General features: G+C 39.0%; 1 protein-coding gene across 5 annotated transcripts in view; it reads left to right on the top strand.

Annotated features, from left to right (window-relative positions):
- The window catches only part of rgs6 (regulator of G protein signaling 6), a 107,333-nt gene that overhangs the window by 74,635 nt on the left and 13,952 nt on the right, over window positions 1–18,746 (top strand). For all 5 annotated transcript variants that reach the window (XM_085133734.1, XM_085133737.1, XM_085133736.1 and 2 more), the window contains 7 exons: window positions 6,155–6,251; window positions 12,047–12,097; window positions 12,879–12,985; window positions 15,996–16,047; window positions 17,315–17,379; window positions 17,616–17,692; window positions 18,549–18,630. In XM_085133734.1, the coding sequence (XP_084989860.1) occupies window positions 6,155–6,251; window positions 12,047–12,097; window positions 12,879–12,985; window positions 15,996–16,047; window positions 17,315–17,379; window positions 17,616–17,692; window positions 18,549–18,630 (531 nt within the window). The remainder of the gene's footprint in view (window positions 1–6,154; window positions 6,252–12,046; window positions 12,098–12,878; window positions 12,986–15,995; window positions 16,048–17,314; window positions 17,380–17,615; window positions 17,693–18,548; window positions 18,631–18,746) is intronic.

The raw sequence follows: 18,746 nt of genomic DNA, 5'->3' as shown, positions 1-18,746 counted from the left end.
GATGAGTGAGACCATTAAATGAGCAAAACTGCAGTCAAACAAACAAACAGCTAGGATATTCAACTCAAGATTGTTGACTTGAAGTCATCTATCTGCTTGTTGTCCAGCTGGCTTTCAGCCAGGCTGTTATCAATCTAGCAGCATGTTAACTTTCACTGTGGGGATGGCTTGGGAACTGCACGGTTCAGAGGAGGTAATTTTCTTTCTTTTCTCTCAAAATGTGTTGCCCAGGTATCACTGCACAAAAATTCCCATTCTTCAAGGCTGTGGCTGACATTTTCTCTCTCAGCAGGATGTATCCCTGCTCCATTACAACCATAGTAATGGCCTTGTCAGTCTTCTCTCCCACGTAATTCGCTTTTTGCTATGAAAGGCTAATTGCAGCTGTTTCAGGGACAGGAATTCAAAAGGGGGCTATTTTACAATAAAATGTACTTTGTGTTAGCCTCCTCTGCGTGTTTAGGTGTGCATGCCAGGTTGTTGAGCTTTGAATTATTGTGCCCTCGTCCTGACTCATGCTTCAGCCCATTTGCATTTGGGGGAAAAAAAGAAACTCTTGAGTAAATAATCATTAGTCACAGTGCTGGATGTTAAATAAATGTTCTCAACTAATAACTGGTTTTATGATGCAACAACCAATGAAATACTCTGTATGGGTGTATCATTGAGGGAGAAATTCTAGGTGTGCAGTACCTTTCTTTTACCTTGTGTTGGATGGATGGATAGGTAGCATGTCTGTTATGCAACTAATGCTTCACAATACCTGCTGAAAAAAGTTAATTTGAAAAAAAGTATAGACATATGTTTTGTACTTTTTTATACAGATATATTATGTTTATGTTTATCTTTGCCTCTCTCCATCTAGTGCTTTTCCATCTAGCACACATGTGTCAAAGTCAAGGCCCGCGGGTACATTTATATCCGGCCAGATCATTTTATATAGATGTACTATTATTGTTATGCACGGCCCGGCGATATGAGGCGCTAATAATATACAAACTACAGATCCCTTAATGCAGCGCTGCAGCCTCCTTGCTGAACGCTAGGCTAACTGGGAACATTCCCGCGTCAATCAAGTCAAACTTCTGTTTGAAGCTAGCCGCTCACAATGGTGGAGAGAAAAGTTGATTCTGAAAGCAGAGCCTTTCAGCGCCAGTGGGTGACTGAATATATGTTTACAGACATTGCTGGTAAACCTGTGTGTCTTATTAGTGGACCTAATGTGGCTGTAATGAAGGAATTTAATTTAAGACGGCACTACGAGACAAAACGTCAGGATAAGCTAAAAAACCGAAATGCAGAGCAGCAACTACAGAAAGTAGAAGAGCTAAAGAAGAATCTGACATTTCAGCAGACGTTTTTCACCAGAGCAAAATCACAAAGTGAAGCTGTTGTGAAAGCAAATTTCATTGTAGCAGAGGAGACAGCCAAATCAGCCCGGTACCACTCTGAAGAGCTGCATGATGAAGGTGTGCGACGTCTTGTGTCCAGACAAAACGCAGATTTTGGCAAATGTGAGCCTGAGGAGAAATACGATTGCTGATCGGGTTTGTGAGATGGCCACTAATTTAAGAACACGGTTGTGTGAAAGAAGCTAAAGCTTTCTTGCATACTCGGCTGTGGGTGAAAGTAGACATGATGGACATTGCACAGCTGACCATTTTCATCTGTGGAGAGGAAATATTGAACATTAAATCGATGCACGGGACAACGACAGGAAAATACATTTTTTAAACGTATGTCAAAGTGTAACCGACATGAAACTGCCCTGGGACAAACTTGTTGGACTTACAACAGAGCGCCGGTGTTGTGCAGTGAAAAAAGCGGACTAGTCAGCAGGATGCGAGTAAAGATGCAGAAGAACTGTAACTGTGAGTTAACAGCATATCACTGCATCATATACCAGGAAAGGCTGTGTGGTAAAGTCCTAAAAATGGAGCATGTAATGATCACCGTAACGCAAACCGTAAATTTTATCTGAGCTACACTGTCAATTTCTGTCTTGTATGTGGGAAATGGATTCAGAGTTTGCCGACATTCCTTATCATACAGAGGTCCGTTGGCTGAGTTGGGTTCAAGTTCTCAATAGAGTTTTTGAGCTCAGCAAGGAAATCTTTCAGTTCATGGACATGATGTATGATGCGGTGAAGGCATTTCAAGTGAACCTGTCACAAATGCACGAGTGCAACCTGCCTCACTTGAACCAAGTCAGCGGACTTTGCTGAACTGCACCTGTGCAGATTCAGATGGAACTGCAGTGTAATGGGACACTGAATGGCCCGCACAGTTTATTAGTTCCGTTCCTGAAGCAACGCCCAGCTCCGTCTACATGCGGCTCCAACCTTGTGTATGCTTTCATTTATTTTTTCTGGGGTTTTTGGCACCATATTCATATTTCTAACTTGCATAATTTTGACAGGATATATTTTTTGAGGAGCAAAATATTTAAAGTTAAAGTTTTTTTTTTTTAGTTTATTTAATCTGGAATAATATTCCTGTCTGTTTTTATTCATATTTATGTTTAAAAAAACATTGTTTTAGTGTGTTCAATAAATCTTTATCTTGTTTGGCCCGCGACCTAAAGTGTGCCTTGAGTTTTGGCCCCCTGTGCAATTGAGTTTGACACCCCTGATCTTGCATAACAGTCAAGTAAGTACGATACCCAATCAGACAATTAATAGCTTAGTGAGGGACCATGACGATGGCATTTCTGGTAAGTACAAATGGATAGCCATTCTTTTTTCTTTCTCATTTTTTGCCCAAAGAGATCATTAAACCACAGTCAGTAGCACAGCCCTTTTCTCCCTGTAACCAACCTGTCTGCCAAGATGCCTGCCAGCCCGCTAGCTGGTCCATGCTAAGTGTGTGGTGATAACACCGTAATCAGGCGTGTTAAATAGACCGGCTTGCAATAAGTCTGATGAAATCTGTTCCCGCTGGGCTGCACTACAAGCCAAAACACAAACAAGCAGGCACATTCATACAGCACACAACCCCAAAACTATATACACATGCACATATGTTTGTATGGACTTGTGAGGATCTACACTGACACAATACATACAGTAATTATAACTACAATCTAATCAACCAGTAATCTAAACAGAACAGTCATCTTGAACTAATCTAGTCTTAAAATGTTATGTTAGGGCACCAGGATTGTGCTTTAAAAGGAAGTTTTCAGTTAAGGGGGTAAAAGATCGCTATGGCATTGCATCAGGGTTCCAGTACAGGGTTTGCAAGAAAACACCACATTAAACCTGGCTTAATGTCATATTGCAAAGTGCTATGACTAACCTGTGGACGTTCCTCTCAGTGCAGCAAGTTTCTTCTTCAGTAGTCATAATATTTTTAGCTAAGAGACAGCTGAAAACAAATGATTCACAGGGACAGAAATAGAGAATTAAATAAGTAATTGTTTGCTTGAGTCCATTAGATATTTGAGTCCATACTTGTGTGATGAGGTGCTGAAGTCTTATTGATCTAAGGATTGTATTTGAATCTGTATCAAATCTCCAGTTTTTTAATCTGTGGAGTGGACCAAGAGTATATTGGGGGGATTTTCATGACTGGTTATTCAAGTGCGTTTTTGATTTGCAGCATCTGGCTGCTTCCAAAACTTTTCCACACCTGTACTTAAATTCCTATGTTTTGGGCAGCAACCTTTCCTCAGAGTCATGGCCTCCGATTTGTGGGAGCTAATTCTCATCCCCGTACTTCACACTCAGCTTCACACACACTGATGGAGTCTAACTCCATAACCAAAAACTGCAAACCAAACGCTACAGGCAGTAAGTCAGACCACATACAGCAACAGCGACTCAACTTGGTCATGTGTAACGATAAATATTATAAAATACACAGAAAATTGTTTTTTAATGTTCCTCCTTTTTGTTTCAAAAATACCATTTTCGTGTTTCATCGTCACAGATATACAAAGTAGTGTTGGGCAATTTTAGATTCAGTGGGTGACAGCTGTTGTAGCATGAAGTAAACGTGTTGTGAATGCCTATTTTCATTAATGGAGCAGGAGTAGATTGTTCATGATAGTGGAAGCCATTAAAGTCATTTGAGCAGCTACCTCCACACTATCAACATCTTATTACAATCATATTAGTTGTATTGATTTTGAAGTGTAGCCCGGAGCTCTCTATGTCTTTGCTTTTGGCAGACAGCCAGGATCTATAGAGAGGAACAGGGTGACAGCAGTCTGATGGCCAGAGGCGTAAAAGCAGGAAACTTGTCAGTTTGAATTTCCAGACTGGTTGGAAGCATCTGTGCTGGAAAGTGAGAAAGATGTGTTTCAGTCATTTCTTTTTTTTGAATGTTTGCAGGCCCTTCGACGACACAAATACTGCGTTTTCACGCCACCTGTGTACTTGCAACAGGACAGGAGGTTTATGATAGGAGATAGTGGTAAATTTGCCTAATTACTTTCAGGTGTAAGCAGCTTAAATGCCTTTCATATAGCATAAACTATAGCTTCTTTTTAGTCCTCAGTCACCAATTTTCTATCTGCCTGTGTTTATCCAGTTAATAGGTGGTGGACTCTAGAAGAGTACAGCATTTTATTTGTATAGCAATCACATTGTCAATAAAAACAAACCAAAACCAGCTGTGATATTTTTAAAAACTGCTGGTAGTCATGCAGTGGAAAATTGTGTGGCGAAAACAGCACTTTTACCCAGCTGAGTTATTCAAAGAGACACAGAGCAAAGCCAATATGTTGCTTTTGCTCCTTTTGTTCTTATGAAAGGGATGAATTTCTCTTCTCTTGCAGATTTAAAGCCAGCTTTAACCTCTCTCACCCTGCGTTTGTATGCTTGCTTGTTTTTAGCAAAATTTTAATGCTTCTAAAGACGGGGGCCATTGAAGAGGTGATTTTATGCATCCACGGGATTCTGCTATTCATACAAGGAAAAAAAGCACACCAGCAAAGCAATGTTGTTAAATTATTTTGGATATTGTGCAATGTTTTTTTTTTAAAAAAGGAATATTGAAAAACTGTGTGGATGAATATGTTCAGTCTTAAACAGACTGTACATTGAGTCTGCATGAATCTGTTATGGAAGTCATCAGCTTTAACCCAGCGTGGGTGGCTCCTAGAACTATACTCCACTGACAGCTGCACATTATAAATATACTCATAAGGGTCGCAAAATTGCACAAACCGAGGACATATTTGCAGTAAAATAAACTATGGGCACTACAGGTAGGAAGTAGAATGTGTTTTTCTCAAAACTGGTGAAATGCACTTCTTTTCTGTGATCACTTTAATTGTCTACATGTAAAAAGCATATGTGGTTATCTCTGCCTCTCTGCCGTTGCTCTGGGTTCCATTCAAGGTTTATATATAGCCGCCGGGTTGTGCGTTATTGTGCGATAGCTGTCTCCAAAGCGACCAGCTTCTCACTTCCCACTCCCTGACGCAAACAAAAAAAGCATCTGTGAAGAGAGAGGGGGTGTCAACCTTGCAATCAAAACCAGATAATCAAATACTAATCTGATTACTTAAGTGCAAAGTGGGTGACGTGTTTTGTTTAACATCTGTGCAATTGTAATTAAGGGCCACAGATATGTGCTGTCCTGCTGAACCTCAACTCCTGCTTAGATTAGACTCAGTTATCATGTGACTCAGTCTTGTGGTTGACACAACATTACAGCGAGAGGTGAAGTGTATAGTTAAACCTATAAAAAATGAAAAAGGAGAAGAGCTTTTGTTTTTCATGAACTACCTGTGTTTTTTCCACTGGTATCAATTTCCATGAAGCATTTATAAACACTTGAATTTTAAAGTCAATGTAATTAACTGGTTTGTTAGACCATATAATGAATGGTATAATTTTTCTTTCTTGCAAGCCATATTTTATTCTACAGTAGAAATTGTAGCAGCGTCTTTGCAGCTAACGATAGTCTTGTCTTGATAAATTGAAGAGAAGTGAGCTGATCCTGCATTTTCTTTGTGTTAAATATGAATCATAGCGCTTGCCATTGTATTGGTTTGAAGTAATGCAGCACTTCAACTTAAAGATTAACTGTTTAAATATCTGAAGAAAAATCTAAATAAAGTACATTTAACTAATACTTGTCTCAAATGGATAAAAGTTTCCGTTTGTTCAAACCTTTAAATTCTGTCTTCTGCCTTATTCTACAGATTGAAGACATTATCACTCGCATCCAGGACGAGACGGACGGTGTACCCATCAGAACTGTCAAAAGTTTCATGACAAAAATCCCCAGTGTCGTTACGGGTAAGAAATCAAAAGAGACAGATGTCAAGAAAAAAGTGACCTAACCTGCACTGTACAAACATTAACTATAGAAGTGCATCACTGATAGACATTAAGTGCCCAGAGAACAAAATGAGACGATGAAAAATGCTGATGTCTGTTGGGCCTCTTGTTTTAGTGAGGCTGAAAAATGACAGTTCAATCAGCTATTCCAGGATAATTTAATCAACGTACTTTAATTTGATATTTTGAGATCTATACTTATTCAGCTTCTTTTTAAGGTTGTATGTGAAGAATTATTCCTGAAAAAAGGAAATATAGAAATATTAATGATCTGGGTAGACTTTATAAAAAGGTGAACTGTCTGTTAATTGCAGACTTATGATACACTATACAGATCGGTATGAGCAGGATATCAATTTCCTACCTGTCATCTAGACAGAGCATTAGTTTATTTCACAACACAAGGGTAGGCATCCAAAAAATCCATCTTGCAAGGTTTTTTGTGAAACACTATACAGTACATCCTAGCTCTCCAGCTTGGTCACACATTTGTATTCAAATAATCATCTGCTTGGTGGCTGCATTTCAGTCTGTTGAGGCACAGAAAAGCTGAATAGCTGGAGGTAAAAGTGGGAAGACAACATATGATTAAACGTTTGAAAAAGTGTGTAAGTGCATAAACAGAATGACTAATGCTGTCCTACTATCAAGGTGCCCTTAAGTGAAGAAGTCAACCCCTGACTTCTCCTGTAGAACTTCAGAATAAACTTTGAATTTAAATGAAGTAAAAACAACAAAAGAAAACATTATTTGTTAGTTGAACCTGATGGGTAGGGATGAATGTTAGCCCCCTTGCCAGCTGGCTGTAATCACTTTCACTGACAGCATAAATCATTCCAACAGGCTGGTGCTGCAGTGGGAGGCTTTCGCAGCAAAACAAATGATGAAAACAAAAACATAGACTATTAACCACCACCACTACCCCAGTCTTTGCATTAATGGAAGATGCATACACAATATGCAATAAGCAGAGCGTATCAATAAACATAATTACCACAGCGGCTGATGGATATGCAGAACAGTATCTCTCAAATGTTTGCAGCTGAGTGCTGAAGGCTAAGAAACTAATAACTGATGAAGAAATTAAACATCACCTCACTAAGGAAAGTAGAAGATATTCTAATTCCACTGTAATAGAGTTTTATAGTCTCTAAATATTGATCTTTTGAGGTATGGGATCACATTTAAAATCTTTTATATTTATATTCAAATGAATACCACTGTTTTGGGTGAAATAGTTGAAACATTTGAGATTTCGTTTTCTGTTAGAGGGAAAAATACTGATAAGCTAACCTAGTTTTTAGCATGCAGAAAGCCTTTGATTATGCATTATGTCTTATGCATTTTGTTATCATCATTCTATTACCTCTAGGTTTTGTTTTGGAAGTGTAAACTGAGGCACTTTTGTATATTTACACTCATTGGCCACTTTGTTAGTTACACCTGTTCAGTGCATTTAGGCATGTAGGTTGGAGGTTCAAACGGAGCATCCAAATAGGGAAGAAAGATTATTTAAGTGGCCTTTGTTAGGTTTCAATATTGAGGAGGGGTAGAGGAGGTAATCAACTTCCATAATAACAACACTGGTCCGGCCGGGTGGAGTCAACTGCAGTGTAAGCTGCTTTGCATATGTGTCTTATAATCAGGTTTAATTCATGCATCTTCCACTGAGTTCTGCATTCAAACTATCTCACTTCTGATTCTTTCCAAAAATAATTTCACATGTAACAATTTGTGTATGTGTGTTTTCTATTTTCTGTTTACCTCTTTGTTGTGATCTGGTGGACATCTCTAAACCATCATGAGTTCAGGCTTCAATTTCAACCCAATTATACCCTGTATTCTCGCAGTCAAACTCGTCTGGGCTTCACCTCTCACCGGTCTCTGTCCTTCTCTTCACAGTGTCCTGTGTTGTCTTGAAATCTCCAGCAAACACAATCTCAAGTCAACGGTTTGCTGCTTCTGTTTCTTCTCCGTTGATCTTTTCAGTATTTTCCTTTTAGATCAAGTCCCAGCCTGGCAAAATATCACATTCAGTGCCTTCAGACAGTCATGTCACACTGCTCTTACCAGCCTGCAGTTCACCATGCATGTTTTCATCACGTGGTTTCTTCTTCTCTGTTGATCCATTCAGTCGTCTCTTTCAAGATTGCTCCAAGCCTGGCAAATCTGAAAATCAGTGTCCAGTGCTTTCCCACAGTTCTTTATCCCACTGTTCAACCGCCCAGCCTGTAATTCAGAGTACATGTTGCATCACGTGCTTTCTTACATGCTGCTGCCGGTGTCGTCAGTCGTTGTCAGTCTTAATGGTTCAGTTGCCCTGTCTTTTGCCTGCTGTTAATTCTTCAAGTCCACGATGTTCTGTCGGTCTTCATCAGGAGATTAACTGTCCTTTGAGCTTCTTCTCAGGATGGGGACAAAGTGAGAGGTCAAGCTGTAAAATTTAAAGCCAAAACCTGGCCTGTTTTCCTCCCAATTCTGTTAATCTATGGTTTTGCCGCCGTACTCAAGGTTCTAGGTTGAGAGAAGTCCCCTGTATTGATACACTAAAGCATACAATTAATATCCTTTTCATTTCTTTTCTTAAAACCTCCATTTGCTTCATCTGCCTAGAGTTTAACTCATCTGTTTCTCTCTCTGGGTGCTCACTTGTCACAGTCAGTTCCTTTTATGGGCATGCAGAGTTCCTGTCACACACACCATTTACTGTCACACACACAGCTGCTATTTTCTCTCAGACTTCCACTTTTCACTCACTCTACTATCAACTTTCCTAAGTTTTTCTTACTTATTATTTTTGTACAAATCACACCCAATCACTTAAAACCTGCTTCTCTCAACATTCACACTCTTAAACTATGACAGAAGTTGAGGAATATAACTCAAAATACGCTTTCCTAAGAGTATTCTAGACATGCTTTTCATAATCAGAAAGAGCAAGTCAAAGAAAAATTTAAACCTCTATTAATTCTCACAGCACACACCTTAAAAAATAAAACACACCAGCATTTATTGCTGAAGAAAGGTTATTACTGAAAGTAACATGTTAGTCTTAAGTCTTATTTATATATATATATATATATATATATATATATATATATATATATATATATATATATATATATATATATATATATATATATATATATATATCCAAACTTAGTCACAGATCACACATTCACAGCAATCAATTCGAACTCTATTTATAGCCCTCTAATAAACATAAATGGTGTCTTAAGCACACGCATTCAGCAATGTTTGCATGCAGCAGTATTTATGAAACCAACTATGGTTTAAGCAGTTCACTGCTTACTAATTTGCATTTTCACATTCACACACACACAGTCTAAAAATAGCTCCAGCACAGACTCAGCCTCCTTTCACACAGAGATCTCTTATTCTATATTACACAGACGTCTTATATTTACAACCACTGTCAGGCCTCACAGCTTTAGCGCCTAAACAATTTCGACAAATTTAAGTTAACGGTCCAACCGATAAAGTCCAACTTTTTTGTGATCAATTAACCAGTATCTGTCCAACAGTTTCTGGCCTCATCTCTAAAATCCCTAACTTAATTTAAAAGTGTCCAACACCCAAGGTCCAACCTTTGCTGCCCAAAAAAAGTGCAGATACCGTTCCAAACGGTAAAGTGGTCCAACCACTAGTTATTCTGGAGTGCCCCAAGCTCCACAGTGACCAACTGACTATCCCTCAAAGAGGACAAGGCCTAGGCGTCCCTGGCCTTGGCAAGCGTTACCTCTGAGCACTGCGCCTCCTAGTGGTCCAACCACCGTCCTCAAACAATTTATAATACTTTGGAACAACAGTAAAACACCCAAAAAAGTGTAAGACTGAAGCAGGTCCAACCTTATAACCAATAAGGGTTTTAACCCACAAATAACCCAATTCCCTACTAAACTAAATTCACTCAGCAGTCCAACTGCTTTAAATCCTCATTAGCGGTCCAACCGCATTAAATCCTTTTAGCAGTCCAACTGCTTTAAATCCTTTAGCGGTCCAACCGCATTAAATCCTTTTAGCAGTCCAACTGCTTTAACTTCTCATGAGATTTTCACCAAAATCAAAACAGACATTCACCAGTAATTTCAGTGAGTAGACTTTACTTTTTTCATGTCCAATCTGGCACATTTGGAAATTTCAACAGGTAGTGCCTTACCTTTGGATAAGCCGGCTTATGCCCACTCACTTTGACCACTGATATTCGTGCCTGCCCGTCTGACCACCTCGGACCCCGGATTTCTCTGTCCAAGCCTCCAACTCACTCTCCCTCCTCAATAACCGGACGAGCCTCCCAAAATGTTAAGGTTCCAATATTGAGGAGGGGTAGAGGAGGTAATCAACTTCCATAATAACAACACTGGTCCAGCCGGGTGGAGTCAAACGATGATTTTAATGACACGCGTGGGAAGACCGCCCGCTGTACGCAGACAGCGCCGATCCCCGACTTACAGAGCATAAGCAGGTGTTTTATACCTTCTGGGCTTAAATTTACTACACCTCTAAACGTCACTCAGATACAGTTCATACATAGGTTTCAAAACCACAATGACTTAAGACAGTTTAAAATAACATTGTCTCCGTCTCCACAGCAGATGCTTGCTGTCAGCATTCTGACTTTCACTTCCCGTCTGGAAAACCAAACTGTTCCTCTTTTTGCAGAGACAATTTTAGAGTTACAAGCAAACATGATTAACCTCTCACCTATAAATGAGATAAAGTCTACTGTGTGTTTGTGTGTGTGTCATCATGAAATGCACTCATTTTCAACTTGTAACCTTTTCCACTCGACAGAAGGCCAGCATGTACACATTTCAGATTATAACAAGCATTCAAAAGCATTTAAGATTATAGATTCAACTCAACAGTTTAGAGTGATTATAACTGCACCTGTAATAAAGGCTAATCGGGTACCAATATGTTTAAACATCTGAATACAATATCAATACTGTAGATTGTATTATTAATGCAATGGTAATGATGATGATTATTAACAATAGCAGTAAAATAATTTCTAATCCCTCACACCTTGAACATGGTGGTTGGTGTCAGATGAGCTGCTCTGAGTATTTTGGAAACTGATTTACTGGGATTTCCCCACTCAAATACTGGATGGCACTACTGCCAGCTAAAAACAGGAAATTGAGGCTACAATTGATGCAGGGTTTGACAACAGAAGATGAAAGAAATGTTGCCTGATCTGATATTTTTTTGGCTCACTATGGTCCATTACTACCAAGCGAGCATTGTATTGTTGCTGTCAACATCCATCCCTGTATTTCCACACAGTACCCATGTTCTTTCAGTTGGATAATATACCATAGTACAAAGCTCAAATCTCTCAAACTGGTTTCTTGGTCATGGTTAACATTATATTTTACTTAAATGGCCTACATTGCTAATTCTCTATCTAAAAGATCTGGATGTGTAGCTGACAAATCTGCAGCAATTGCAAAATGTTATCATGTCTTTATTGGACCACGATCTCTGAGGAATGTTTCCCACACCTTGTTACATCTATGGCACTAAAAATCAAGGCGGTTCTGAAGGTGAAAGCTACTCCAGTTACTAGCAAGGGGTAACTACTAAACTGACCCTTGTTTTGTTTTTTGTGTCCTTCTATCCCCCCCAGGCTGCTGTATGTTTAATCCCAAATCTATATCTTTCAGTACATTATTGTAAACACACCATGTATTGCAGCCATTTATCTATCCTCATCTGATCTGATACAGGTGCAGATATTGTACAGTGGCTAATGAAGAATCTGTCCATTGAGGATCCAGGTATGTGTACTCTGCTGAATGAATTCTAAATGCCACAACCTCCCATGATAGCAGAACAGCAGGATTTATTTATAAAAAGCATGCACACTATATAATAAGAAATACAGGGGTGTGTCTATCTTTATAATAGGTTTTTGAACAATTGCCTGCAATAAATGCTTACAATGAAGAGATGTTTATAGTGAGCAGGTGCATCGTTGTTCAGAAGACCTAACTACAAAAACTTGGCAATTATCTGTAGAAATCATTTACAAGTTAATACTATAGAGAAAACATACCAAACAGGAAAAGAGGCAACTAGGTTGTTTTTTTTAACAAACAGAATTTGTATTATATTTGTTGTTTCGTTGGCCTGACCTAAAGCCTGGTGGTGGGAGAGCAGTGTTTATTGTTGGTACAATAGCCCACGGCCTGGACAGTGAATCAGTCACTGAGTCATCCATGTACATCCCAACCACCTCTGATTCCCATAGTCCTAGCAGAAAGCCACTTTAAACAAACAAACAAACAAACAAAACAAAGAAGGTTCAACAAGCTGTGTTGATATATTTGCATTTCTTAAAATGTTCCACTTCAAAAAATATTCCAGGGATGGTATATTTGGCAGGTGATTCATAGTTTTGTATTAATGTAATGTTACAAAATATCAGTTCCATGACTGTCATATTTGATCTCATTGTCTAGATGTTGTTTCAACCAACTTAATTCTATCCATACTGCAATGTAAATGCTGAGGAATCTACTGTAATCTATTTATCTCTTTATTCTGCTCCTTTTCCAGCTGAGGCGATGCACATTGGGAGTTTAATTGCAGCTCAGGGGTACTTTTTCCCAATCTCAGACCATGTCCTCACCCTGAAAGACGATGGAACTTTCTACCGCTTCCAGGTGAGCGGACACACCAAGTGGTTAAAAACACAGAGAAGGCTATAGGAGATATGGCCACATTTAATTATTAGCAAACTCAAGATTTATACCTGATGTGAAGCTTAATGAGAACTGATACTTCACAGTTAATTCTAGGTTAGTGTCTTGATTTGATAAATATCGTAAAATTATTTTCTGTATAGATGGGTGAAAAATTCAAGTGAGTAAGTAAGGGATTGAACCACTATATGAAACTGGATAGCTAATGATTACCTGAAACTCTGGATGTGATGTGTGATGTGATTAAAACCAGATTACAGTTTGAAGAAATAGCTTAGAAACTTTACAGATACCTAATACTCTTGGAATAGAAAAGCAGTTAAGGGAAAGCTACTTGGTAACAACAATAGTCTGTCATAAAACAGTCCTAAAACAGGGCTCTGTCCCTGTGACTGTTACTCTTGAGCAATGTAAGGACTAACGCGTTATAAAGTAACACATTACAGTAACTACGTTATTATTGTGATAACGAGCATGATAACTAGTTATTATGCCAAAATCAGGAACGCGTTAATCGTTACTGGGGTTTAGATAGGGTCGTTATTCGTTACTTTGTGTGGTGGCTGTCGCGGAGCTTCCGACAGATTAGCAAATGGTAGAGGCCAGCAGGTGGATAAGGGAAAGGGCGAGGCTGTATTCGGCCCGAGTGTCGGGTGAACTGAACTTCAGGTAAGAAGTTATGACCTGCAGTCTATCTGGGTCAGATATAAACCAAGTTTAGGTGGAGTTTATTTTAGTTATGCTGACTTTTTCGTACTGGGTCCTAGCTATCATGATGGAGTTTCTATCAAGCTGGCAAAAAATAAAGTAAAAAAGAGCCGTCAGGTGCTAAAAAATAAACCTTAGACTCAAACGTTAGAACAGGCTTTTCCCCGCAGCATGCCGCAAAGAAAACGGCGGCTGTTACAAGCTATGTCTAAAAATGTGTAGTTTCATGCATCGGTAAAACTCTCGACTCCAGATACACGACGTCCAGCTGGAAACACTTCAGCTACCCGAGATTCACAGAATTTACAAAAAATGTTACATTTTTGTGAAACATCTATCGTCAGATAACTGTATCGTTATCGGACGATAGATGTTTTATATCGGGATATAAGATTTTGGTCATATCGCACAGCCCTACATAGCCCCTGGGATCCCTGGGTCACGCAAACCCGTCCACCACAATAAGGTACCGACTCGCGTAGGAGGATCCGGGGCAAACCCAGGACACATTGGAGAGATTATATCTCTTGGCTGGCCTGCCCGGACAAGCTGGAGGAGGTGGCTGGGGAGAGGGAGGTCTGGGCTTCTCTGCTTGGGCTACTGCCCCCACGAACCAGTCCTAGATAAGCGGAAGAAAATGGATGGATGAATGGAAGAAATATAGCATCATCAGAATTCAACTATTTTTAGACATTGAATTTATAAAACTTTATTTGCCTGAATTTTTTGCAGGTGAATTTTTGCAGGTGAATATTTTTGCAGGGAAATTTGGAGGATAAAAATTCAGTGTTATAAATTCAATGTCTAAAAATAGTTGAATTCTGATAATACTATATTTCTTCCATACGGATGGATGTTACTTTCGATAGCTACTCTTAACATGGTGGAAAAATTGTGGTTGACTCAGCACATTCAGATAGCTTTTGAAATGTAGATATAGTAAGTTTCGAGTACTGGCTCTTTATTGTCAATAGATGAAAATAGTTTTTCTTTTATGTTCTCTTTTGTGCCAGACATGACTCTCACACTAATGCCTTCTTCATTCTGTGTAATTGTAAGAGATAATAAAAAACCTCCAGCAAGTTTAATCTAGCTGTGGGGTCGCCTACAATATCCCAATCAGCCACTGACGATTACTTGCTTCGTTATAGAAGCACTGGGGCCCTGTCCACTACAGTTTCTTCAGTACTATGTTGGGATCCTGTGACCCTATTAAAAATGGATGGTTAGCTGTTAAAATATTCATCAAGAGCTCAGAGGAAGCAGGTCTGTGTCCGGGCCAAATAGGCAGCTACCAGAATCTTTACAGGGACATGTAGTGTAGCAGCCCACACTACAATTAGAGATTCATATCAAAGAACAAAAAAAATAAAGTAAGGCTGACATTTTGTGCCTCCTTCACTGTTCACAGATAAGGCAGTGGCATTAAGCTTGCATATTAATTATGCCAGACTGAATTCTCTAATTAAAGAAAGGAAACCATGTTTTCAAATTCCTCATTTGTGAATGCAAAAGCAGCATGTGGTACGATTAGAATGATTTCTATGTAGCATCTTCTTCCTATACATACTGCAGTTACAGGATTGAATCTCCAGTGAAGCCAGAAGAGCAGTTTAATTAAACCAGCAGTGCACATTAGGTTATTTGACCTTGGTTCTCCTCTTTCAAAGTGAAGTGGAATAAAAGAGGGGAGGAGGAGGAGGTCTATTTGCTGTAGCCGAAAGAGCTTCATAAAGATAATCACCACTCATTAGCATTTCCTTTTGGAGGCAAATCAAGTGCAAGATAAAGAGAAACACAGGGCAGAAAAATCACAATTATGTAATATCTCTTCTCAATGAAAATACTACAGATGGTTTGGAGTTTTTTGTCAAATACAGAACCTGTCCTGTCTGTTCTTTGCCTGTCGGCTTATTGTTCTGTTTTCTGACTGTTTACTTCCCAGCTGTCATTCTTTTATTGTTTTTCTGCAATACTTTTCCATAAATAATAGCCCCCTGGGGTGTTGCAGAGGTGTGAAAAGTTTTAGAAGTTGGCTGTTCTGAATCTCTCCTGCCCTGATAATAAAAAATATTTTGATTGGTGAAGCAAGACAATCATGTGCTCCACTGTGTCTCAGAGGCAAACGGCTATCTTGTAAAGGTCATCATCGTCACTCAAATAGTTTTGACTCATAAATCGTGACCTGGGAGGTTCAGGGAACAATCAGCAGCAATTCAGCATCACTTTTGATTTTCACATTTCTACTTTGTTTTGCCCTCAGGCGCCATATTTCTGGCCGTCCAACTGCTGGGAGCCTGAGAACACAGACTATGGTGAGAAACTTCAAGGAATATCTTGACATTTGGTGGTTTTTGATTGTCCTTTAAGTTTTAAAGATCAATGCTTTAGTCATAAGATTAATTAAATGGATTAGAAATAGAATACATGGGCTGGAAACAGTAATATAGCATCACTGCATGGAACCAAACCTGCTATAATGTTATACTGAATTTAAGGTGGAACTAATGCTTTCTGTGGTCCCAGTCTCTGATCTAATTTACAACAGCTGCATCTGAGGTATTATGTAAAGTGCAAACTACACCTCCAACATCAGCAGGGTATGAATCAATAATAGCTGAGGGATAAGATATGGATCTTATCAATCTACATGTGATCTTGTGGCAAAACCGTTGGAAAAACATGTTTTCTGACTGCCTTTTTATTAGCAGCAGAAAGATTATAACTGGATAATTTATCTAACTTTTCAATTCTTGTCTGTCAGCTCAACTCTGAACAAGCTTTATGCAGCAAAAGCTAGACTGTGTAGCTTAAAAAGTAATTATGACAAGCAGACACCAATTAAATATTCCACTGTAGGGAAGTATTAATAAGTAACTAATTGGGGATGCCTGCAGTCAGCTGAGCCTGACCGAGTCACATGGATGAGTGACAAATTGTTTCTTCCACAGAAAACGCTGAGAATCAACTTTATGCATTAACTTCAATGTGTCATAATATTCTTATTAATTGATGAAAACTACATATTTTCATGTCATAATGTCTCACCAAGACACAGAGTTTTAACCTTTATTTATTTATTTTTATTGAGGTGATATAACCATGCTATTCTTTTCAATACAATGTTTCATTTCAAGTCTTGACTATGTAGATGTTTTTCTGATTTTTCTGATCTGAAGAAAGATGAAGCAACTGTAAACAGATGAGAAGACATGAGCCTGCAATTTATAAGTAAAGCTCAACAAACTCCCACTGAGCAAAGCACTGAAGCCCAGTAAGCACTGAAGCCCAGTAAGCACTGTACTTTTAGTTGAGGAGGCGAACAGCTGACATGATTAGTCAATCACTATTCCATTTCCTGCCCTTCATCCTTTCAGACACAGCCACGACTGGAGTTTTTGGTTTGGGAGTTCAGGGACTCTTAAAACTGCCTCATAATCCCAATGGTAGGCAGGCAGCTTGAGAGGGATTGTAGTCCATGTAAAATGGGTGGTGAGGTGAGGTGGGTTGCACAGAGAGTGAGAGATGAGCACAGGAACAGGGATGTCTCTGTGATTAATTTTTTCTCTCTTTCTCCTTCAGCTATTTACCTGTGCAAGCGGACCATGCAGAACAAAACGAGGCTGGAGCTGGCAGATTATGAGGCTGTGAGTGTTGAACTGTTGCTCTAAGCTATTAGTCCAAGTATTGATCTGTGCGTCAAGCTCTGGGACCAAAAAAATACAGCCTCTTAAAGGTCAGACAGGCGTGTGTCTGTGATGGCATGAAATCTAAATTACTTCTTGGAGCAGACTCAAACTTTAAAACTGTCAAATGTATTTAACAGTATTTTTTTTTCCAACTATTGTTTTTCCTTGTTGACTTTTGATAATGTTTCTAACAGGAGAACCTGGCCAGGCTGCAGAGAGCTTTTGCCAGGAAGTGGGAGTTTATCTACATGCAGGCTGAGGCCCAGGTCAAGTAAGTGTGATCTGTTACCAAGGCAACACATGAAACTGCAGTGCATGCACTGATGTCATTCACACTCAAGGTAAAAGACAAGCAATCACGAGAAGTGAGCATTTGTACGTGTGGTTTTGTGTAAGATTACCACTGTGAGATTAGGATTGACGTGTCTACAGGTGTGTTTCAAATCAGATGCTCTTTAAACCAACAAACATAGGCAACACTTACTTGGAACACATGGAAAATGGAAGAAGAGTGGAGACTGTACACACTGCTCTGTTTTCCACCATCCTTTGCCAGCCTTCTTTTGATTATGAATCCACAGTTACATCAGTCTGAGGGATGTTAAAGGGAAAGCTGTAATTTCCAAAATGTTGCCAAGATCTTTGTTAAATAAAGAGAACTGCTATTATTACATTTGCTTCCATATTTTGGTTCCAGGTATATATGACCAGCATTTCTAATCTGATCATGATTCACGAAACTAGTATTAAAATGTTTTCTAATTCTTCTTCTTCTTCCTAAATAAGTAACAATGTGGAAGTCTAGCACATAAACAAACATAATGCACTGTGCCAGTGTCATAACTTATTAAAACATTATGAAGATCAACAACTTCTTATTCTTGATGCCTGTTAGACAATTTTAAATGCTTTTTTAACTCAAGATGAATATTCTTAATTTTTAGATTAATTTCTTTTTGAAAAATGAAATGTAGGTATCAAAAAACTGGAAGTATTCAAGTACCTGGAATAACACAGAGTTACACAGTATGTGGATGCAGACAGTGTGTATGAAGCTACAGAGTACACTGTAGACTGAGTCTGTTCTGAGCCTCATTATTGTTAAAAAACACTGCTCTATTCTGCAGGATTGACAGGAAAAAGGATAAAATTGAAAGGAAGATCCTGGACAGCCAAGAGAGAGCTTTCTGGGATGTCCACAGACCTGTGGTAAGTCTCACATACACACTTCCTGTCTATGTGAGATTATAGCCACCCACCTAATCCGCATTCTCAAATAGTGCTGATGCAATGGCATTGTTTTGCTTGGGGTGTTTTTTTCTGCA

The sequence above is a fragment of the Neolamprologus multifasciatus genome, chromosome 15 (assembly GCF_963576455.1).
Source record: "Neolamprologus multifasciatus chromosome 15, fNeoMul1.2, whole genome shotgun sequence".
Lineage (NCBI taxonomy): Eukaryota > Metazoa > Chordata > Actinopteri > Cichliformes > Cichlidae > Neolamprologus > Neolamprologus multifasciatus.
The sequence above is the reverse complement of the archived record's forward strand: the minus strand, read 5'-3'. Positions and strand labels throughout refer to the sequence as shown.